Raw genomic sequence first — 8,275 nt, forward strand, 5'->3', positions numbered from 1 at the left:
AGACCAATAGTGTTCTTGGCCGAGATCTGGTTCGTCTCCAACGACTAAAGCTCCAACGAGCTTCCAAGGATTTGTCAATGCTCGACACGTGGACTCCAACAAATCCAACGGCTGAACGACTTTGACCCATCTCTCCTCTCGCTATAGGATTGCAGAGGGAAATGAACGACTGAAACCCGATCCGTTGCTTTCTCTCGGACTCTTCTCCCTCTATTTTTCCCTCTTTCCCTCTTCAAACATTCTAAATCCCTAACTTCAGAGGCATTGGAGTCATTGAGCACCAGCAGATTTGAAGAACTTGAGGGTCGTCTCCAGCCGAGCTTCAATTGCTACTCGAGGTATGCTCTCTCTCTCTCTCTCTCTCTCTCTCTCTCTCTCTCTCTCTCTCTCTCTCTCTCTCACACACACACACACACACACACACATTTGGACGGTTTCACATCTAGGTTTCATGAACTGCATTTGGATGGTTTCACATCTAGGTTTCTCCAGATTCTTTGATTGCTGCCGCCATTTTGTTCTGTTCTATGCTGGAATGGATATTTTCTACTACCTTTTGGGGTTATAACACCTCTGTTAGGGATGCATCATCTCTAGATTTGGTGGATTGGCTTGTCAAGAAAACAGAGTGGAAGGTCATGGGTGGTAAGGATCATTTCCTGGTTGCTGGTACAATAACTTGGGATTTTATAAGATCAACTCATCAAGATTCTAGCTGGGGTAACAACCTTTTTACTCTTCATCTGCTAAGAACATGTCGAAGCTCGTGGTTGAATCGAGCCCGTGGAAAGGGAATGATTTCTATACCATATCCTACTTACTTCCATCCATCAAAGGATTTAGTTGTGTTTGAATGGCATGATCGAATGAGGAAACTAGAAAGACCATGGCTTTTCTCATTTGCAGGAGCTCCAGACCTGGGTATCCCAAATTAGTTAGACGTCAGATCATTGAGCAATGTAAGAAATCGTCGAAGTCGTTCAGCCGTTGGATTCATCGAAATCCATCTGTTGAGCATCGGCAAAATCGTTGGATGTTCGTTGAAATGTCAGTCTTGGAGACGAGCTGGATCCTCTTTGCCATTCCATTTTTTAAAACCATGTGAGTTGATTTAAAAATATATCTGATATTGAAGATAAGAGAAACAAAAAGAGTAGGTTGTAGGGCTTGTTTGATTTTGTTTCAAGAAATAGTTTTTCCATTTTTCTGTGCTCAGAAACGAAAAAATACCCCAAAAATCGTTTGATTTTTCTGTTTCGTTTCACTTGTTTTTGGAAATAGAAATAGAAATTTATGCCTATTTCTGTGCCTGGAAACAGAAATGGAGAAAAAAGTTAGACTTATTTTTCTGTTTCTAGAAACAAGTGAGAGTGGAAAAAATTATGAAAAAAAACCCAACAATTCACTCGACCTATCCAAACCCCAACGCATTGTTGAAACTTCTCGCTCTCTAGATGCGGCGATTCCAACCTTGTTGTGTGAAACTCATAGTTTCGGATTGCCTTCATCCTTCTAAAGCTCATCTCCATGAAACATACCTACAACTCTAACGTCATGCCTTCACTTGTGAGTTGCATTCTTATAACATTGTGCCTTCACTTATGTCTTAAACTCAACTACACTATTGAAAATGTTTTAGAAAACAAAAAAATCAAACACCTTTTTGTAATTCCAAAAGTCATTTCTTAGCACAGAAACAGAAAAAATTGTTTTTGCTATTTCTAGACACAAAAACAAAAGAAACAAAATCAAATGGGCTCTTAGTGTACCCTCACACAGCATAGCTAAATTCCTAGCCCGAAAGACTATATGTCTTGTGCGTGTAGAACTGAATGACCCAATTCCACTCTTTTTAACTGTTGGAGCTATGTAACTCTTAACACCTTGCATTTTTCACACCTCAACTGAATGATCAGTTTTCGGGACCAAAAAAAACAGTGTACCCTCCCCGGCTGCTAAGAAACTTACCGCCCAATTTTCAATTATCAAAAAGACAAAGACCCTAGTGAAAGAGGTGGTTGGCTGTATGGTATCTTTTGTACAGGCGTCACATGGGCTTCTGCACATGGGGATATAAGATATCCTAATTCTTAGTATGTACATTTGGCTTTCCTATGTTGCTTTTGGGGAACTCCAAACTAAAGAAATATTAAGAGCAAGTCTGGGACACTGATCAAACCCATCTGATAGTGTGGACCTTAAGAAAGGAAGGACAAAGATTCTCATAGTCGTATCGGTCCTCGCCGCTCCACTGCACCTACAGCAGAGAATTTTTTTTTATCATAATAACTAACGATGCAAAGCCACCAATCATCATCATCATCATCTTCTCTAATTCGACCCACCATCATAGCTTTTCCAAATAGACTTGAAAGCTATGTGTCTTAACCCTTATTTTTTAATCTTTTATACCTGGATCGAACTCATTGATTTTCTAACAAAAAATAGAACTCATTGATCATAAAACACACATGATCGATCTTTTCATGATAGAACACTTGTTTTTTTAGTTGGAACAAAGTGTTTTTGGTGGGACATAGGGGTCACCTCCATTCATAGGACTGGAGTGACCTATGTACCTCCTCTTGAAGATGCTTGTCCATGTGTGAGGTTTGGAAAAATTATATGATTACTTATTTTTGGAATTTTTTTTACAACTAAGATAGTCGTTCCTAAAACCAGTTCACCAAACATCAATTTTTTTTTTTTCTTAAACGGCATTTTGACATAAAAATTGAAAATTTTGTTTTTAACATGAAATATCATTTCTAGAATTAAATGACTACCAAACGCAGCCTAAGTTGATAGTTTTGTAAACTCAAACTCATTTTTTGATATTTTTATTATCTTCAACTTTAAGTGGGTAGTTTTCTAAAAAAAAACCTAATTTTCGATATTTTTGTTAACTGAATTTTTTTGTGGATAATTTTGTAAAGAGAAATCTAAAAATGAGTAATCATGTAAATTTTTTTTTCATTTTTAAAGTATCAGTATTAGATTATGTATATAAGACAATCCATATTGGTTTGGTATTTCTCTAATCCCGAACCTAGCTAATAGTGTATTGGTAGAACGTTATAAATCAAGGTAGAAAAGTAAAAGAAATCTATTTTTAAGAAAATTAAAAGTATTTCTATTTAATACGAATGATTGGGCACAAATTTATTCAGATATTTTTTTTGAAATTTGAAATAACCAATATTCATTTCATACTAAAACTATACACTATGCACTAGGCCCTATGTCCCACCTAGAAAACATCTGCATTTTTTTAATTATTATTGTAGAGGGATTTTCTTTCATTTGTCCTGGTACTAATGAATGTCAATATATGATTGTGAGGCCTAAAAACCGCATCTTTTAAAACGTGGGTTATAAATTATCACATTAGACAAAACGCTTATGATGCGGGATGATATAATAAGGTCCACATTAACATTCTTTTTCTGTTCTAATCCATGTGAGACCTTTTACCAAAACAAAAAAAAAAACAAAAAAAAAAATGTGGGACCCTATAAATGATACCATTCTCAACTATGCTATGATGATTTTAAATTGGGATCTGTCAGGCTTGCGTGACTCGTGTGTGGATATTCAATAGTGATAGGAATTTCGTATTTTATTGGAGAAGGGTTTTTCTATTGTGCACAAGAGATAGTACTACAGATCCAATGTCCTAAAGTGCCTCAAAATGCATGTCCATATGTTGGGTTCTGTAATAAAACACTCTAGGGCGTTGGATATGCACTACCGCATCTTATGCATTGAAGTTGAGCCCATCATTCCATTTCATCGAGGCAAATCATCATTTTGCCCCCTCTTGATGATTTAACCAGAAAATGGTCATTTTTTCCTTTAAAATGTTCGTATCATTATTGATTCGACAGATATAAATTCAACTGACCTGTATCAGATAGTTTTGCCTCTAATTTTATTTACAAATATATATATATATATATATATTGATTTTGGACGATTTTTCCTTGTGTCATAGGCCATTGTGTTGGTATTAATCAAGTATAGACATCTGTCTCATCTAATATTAATCGTTAAGAATAAACTGATACAATTGATTTGATACCAATACTTGAAACCATGATGCAAATTCGTCTCCACAATGTGTCCTGAAGAACCTCCCCTAATATGATATATCATCATTAATTCATACATGTAATTTCATTTATTCATAATTTATGAAATTAATAGTGCATCATAATCATCCCTTGGACGTTTTGGCTAACTTGAGTTGGTCTACCATTATCTTTAAGAAAGGGGCTTTATTTTGTGGTAAAGAATTCAAAGAGATGATCAATGCAAAAGCTGATTTAAGATTTGAAGTTGAGTTTCCTGGTGAGAACTGAGGACTGAGGAGGTTTTAAACTTGGAACCCGCCGATAAATCAGGAGTGATGGGACCTAAAGTTTCACAGGCAAGTTTAAAATAATAATAACAAATAAATAAACAAGATAAAGAAAAAAACTGAGTCAGTAGTCGATTCAATTCCGAATTTTGAATCAGTGCTGGAATTCTAGCTGGTAAAACTTTTAGATTCGGATAATGGATGGATATGCTTCAAAGCTTCAGCTTCTCCAAGGATTTAGTTATTTATCGTTATTCATTTGATACTGATCATATGGATCAGATCTGTCAATTTGTCTTTATTTTTGAAAAAAAAAAAAATTTCTTTACTATTTTACCCTTGAAACTATACCAATAATTGACACGAATCAATCAAATTTTGATATTAGTCTTGACCAACATTGATACGATTCCAATACTCAGGGCCATTTGATTTTGTTTCTATTGTTTCACAATGGAAACGGTTTTTTTTCTCTTTCTATGCTAAGAAATGATTTTTGGAATTGTAAAAAGGTGTTTGATTTTTCTACTTCTAAAAACGTTTTCAATGGTGTAGTCGGGTTCAAGATATTAACGAAGACACAACATTATAGGTATGCAATTCACGAGTGGAGGCATGACATTGGAGTTGCATGTATGCTTCGTGGAGATGAGCTTCAGAATGATGAAGACAATCTGAACATGTGAGTTTCGCACAATCAGATTGAAATCACCGCATCTGGATAACGAGAAGTTTCAACAAGCGGTTGGAGTAGGTTGAGTAAAGTATTAGGTTTTCCATAATTTTTGTCCCTCCCACTTATTTCTAGAAATAGAAAAATAAGTCTAACTTAATTCTCCATTTCTGTTTTTAGTCATAAAAATAAATCTAAATTTCTATTTCTGTTTTCAAAACAAGTGAACTGAAACAGAAAAATCAAACGATTTTTAAACACAGAAAAACATGTTTCTAAGCACAAAATCAAAAACATGTTTCTAAGCACAAAATCAAACCGCCCTCAGACCCAGATTTCTACTCTCCAGTTTGGAATCTTTATTTCATGATTGTGTTCATTTTTTTTTTTTTCCCTGACTTTTTTCATACACTTCAGTAAATTATTATCGCTTACTGTAAAGGATAAGATTGTAGATATTGTTGGGTTTTGCCATTATTCTATGGAACAAGTTGGTGAGTCACACACTACTTATTTCTAGGATATTTGGCCCATGATTATCACTCTCAAAACGACAAAACCCAATCTGTGAACAACTTTCTTCTAATATACCAACCCTCCCAGAAAATTCCACTTTCACACTGGTGATCCTCTCTCTCTCTCTCTCTCTCTCTCTCTCTCTCTCTCTCTCTCTCTCTCTCTCTCTCTCTCTCTCTTCCCTTGGGGTATGTGGATTAAAAAGAATTGAAAAGTAATGGGTTCATCATTCATATCATGTTGAAAAGTTAAAATCGAGTCCCACCAATCTTGACTCCAGCAATCCGACGACCAAAAAATATCTGCTCAATTAAAATATGGTAGATTGGTACCCTGCAATCTATTAGATGCTTTCCCTTCTACTCTTCACTCTCCTAATGATCTCTATTTAAAGAAGTGAAGAAGAAGATAGTGTTTGCCTTGCCAGCTTCAATCTTGAATCATGGCAACCACCCACCACCAACCTCTTCTAGACACTCCTAAGAAGAACCCAACTTTCTCCTGCAAAGCCCTCTTCTTGTTCCTCTCTGCAGCTGCTATCATCTGCCCATCTGCTTTTGTAGCTTTCCATGTGATCAACAACAAAACAACCCCTTTTCTCTCTTTGCCTCCTCAATTATGTAGTCGAGTCCATGGCCCAGCCTCATGCCTCCAGATCTTCTTGAACAACTCTGTTTCACGCATAGCCGAAGCCATTGATGCGGCAAACCACATCAGCCACCGGAGCAATGATGTCCGTGAGCAGGCGCCTCTGGCTGACTGTGTGGAGCTGATGGACCTCTCCATCGACCGTGTGAAGGATTCCGCCGTCGCCATCGGCGATGGTTCAACTCGGTCGTCACTCGCCGACGCCCATGCATGGCTAAGCAGCGTACTCACCAACTATGAGACCTGCTTGGATGGGCTCAACAGTGGGCCGGCCCACTCATCTATGCAGGTCCAGCTCCAGGACTTGATAGCCCGAGCAAGAACCTCCTTAGCCATGTTCACTGCCATCTCGCCGTCGGATGAAGAGGCATTCCGGCCATTACACGGTGGGTTCCCATCGTGGGTCACTAGTATGGACCGTAAGCTACTGGAGTCTCTTCCAAAGGACATCAACCCAAATGCCGACGTTGTTGTAGCCAAGGATGGAAGTGGGAACTATAAGACTGTCCAAGAAGCGGTTGCATCGGCGCCGGACAACGGGAAGACAAGGTACGTGATCTATGTGAAGAAAGGAACTTACAAGGAGAACGTTGAGGTTGGAAAGAAGAAGACGAACGTGATGATCGTTGGTGATGGCATGGATTCCACCATTATCACAGGCAGCCTCAATGTCGTTGATGGATCCACAACCTTCAAATCTGCTACAGTTGGTAATTTGTTTAGCCCATTTAAAATTCATGGCCCAAGCCCATTAGTAGATTAAATGGGTCTGAAACAAAAATTCTAATCAATCTTCCAATTGTAGCTGCTGTTGCTACAGGATTCATAGCACAAGACATTTGGTTCAAGAACACAGCAGGAGCAGTGAAGCACCAAGCAGTGGCACTCCGGGTCGGAGCGGATCAATCAGTGATAAACCGGTGCCGGATAAGTGCATACCAAGATACCCTCTACGCCCACACCCTCCGTCAGTTCTACAGGGACTGTTACATCACCGGAACCGTCGATTTCATCTTTGGCAATGCAGCTGTGGTGTTCCAGAACTGTAAACTAGTTGCCCGAAAACCCATGAGTGGGCAAAAAAATATGGTTACAGCCCAAGGCCGAACCGACCCGAACCAGAACACCGGGACTTCGATCCAGAATTGTCAGATTCTACCCAGTTCTGATCTTGCACCATTGAAGAGCTCATTCCCGACTTATCTTGGACGTCCATGGAAAGAGTATTCAAGGACTGTGGTTATGCAATCAAGCATTTCGGACCACATTGATCCACAAGGATGGTTCCCATGGGATGGGGACTTTGCATTGAAGACATTGTATTATGGGGAGTACTCGAATAGAGGAGCGGGTGCGGGTACCAGTAAACGGGTGAAATGGCCCGGTTATCACGTTATCACCAATGCCGCGGAAGCGAAGAAATTCACGGTGGCGGAGTTGATACAAGGTGGTGCATGGTTGAAATCAACTGGAGTGACCTATACTGAGGGTCTCTGATCTCCTTTTTCATGTATCGTATCTGTAATAATTTCAGTTTAATGAATGGTTGTTCTAGACTTCTAGTGGATAAGTTAAGAGTTGTTTATCAATAGTTTTAGTAAAGAAGAGGAAGGATGAAATAAATGACCCCATCCCCTTTAGCCTTAAGCTGCAATATATGTTTTTGTGGATGAGACTTGGAGAAGCAGAGTAGTGGAAGGAAGTCCTTGCCTCTATATTCCTCCTCTTTTGTTTAGGATGGTTTATTTCCTTCAACATACTCGTTGCAGCGCACATACTGATAGGGGTGCCCCAGGCCCAGAATGGGCCGGGCTTCTTAAAATCATAGCCCAACCCTGAGTCCATTTAACTGGGTCCAAACCCTCCCTGATCCTGTCTCAGTGCCGTAAAACTTCAACCCAGGCCCAACCCTTACCCACCCTGATTGGTCCTGATTTTTCAGAGTCGAGCCAGGATGACCCTGGTTTACCATCAAGGGCGGGGTATACCCTGATCCTAACCCTACAAAATATGAAATAACTAAAATGTAAAAAATATTCATAATAAAGAGGAGATTAAAAAAAAAAAAAAAAAACACA

The 8,275-nt window shown here is 38.8% G+C and overlaps 1 protein-coding gene across 1 annotated transcript; it reads left to right on the forward strand.

Annotated features, from left to right (window-relative positions):
- The first annotated feature begins 5,922 nt into the window (after positions 1-5,922).
- On the forward strand, positions 5,923-7,912 carry LOC122067363 (pectinesterase-like). The gene is made up of 2 exons (XM_042631194.1): positions 5,923-6,907; positions 7,003-7,912. Exons 1-2 carry the CDS (start codon positions 5,992-5,994, stop codon positions 7,692-7,694), a joined length of 1,608 nt encoding a protein of 535 aa, XP_042487128.1. The 5' UTR covers positions 5,923-5,991; the 3' UTR covers positions 7,695-7,912.
- The last annotated feature ends 363 nt before the right edge of the window (positions 7,913-8,275 follow it).

Source organism: Macadamia integrifolia, unplaced genomic scaffold (genome assembly GCF_013358625.1).
Source record: "Macadamia integrifolia cultivar HAES 741 unplaced genomic scaffold, SCU_Mint_v3 scaffold2872, whole genome shotgun sequence".
Classification (NCBI taxonomy): Eukaryota; Viridiplantae; Streptophyta; class Magnoliopsida; order Proteales; family Proteaceae; genus Macadamia; species Macadamia integrifolia.

Coding starts and splice junctions, on each gene's coding strand:
- LOC122067363 (XM_042631194.1), top strand. CDS start 5,992: ATGGCAACCACCCACCACCAACCTCTTCTAGACACTCCTAAGAAGAAC. Junction 6,908..7,002: donor CTTCAAATCTGCTACAGTTG/GTAATTTGTTTA, acceptor TTCCAATTGTAG/CTGCTGTTGCTACAGGATTC.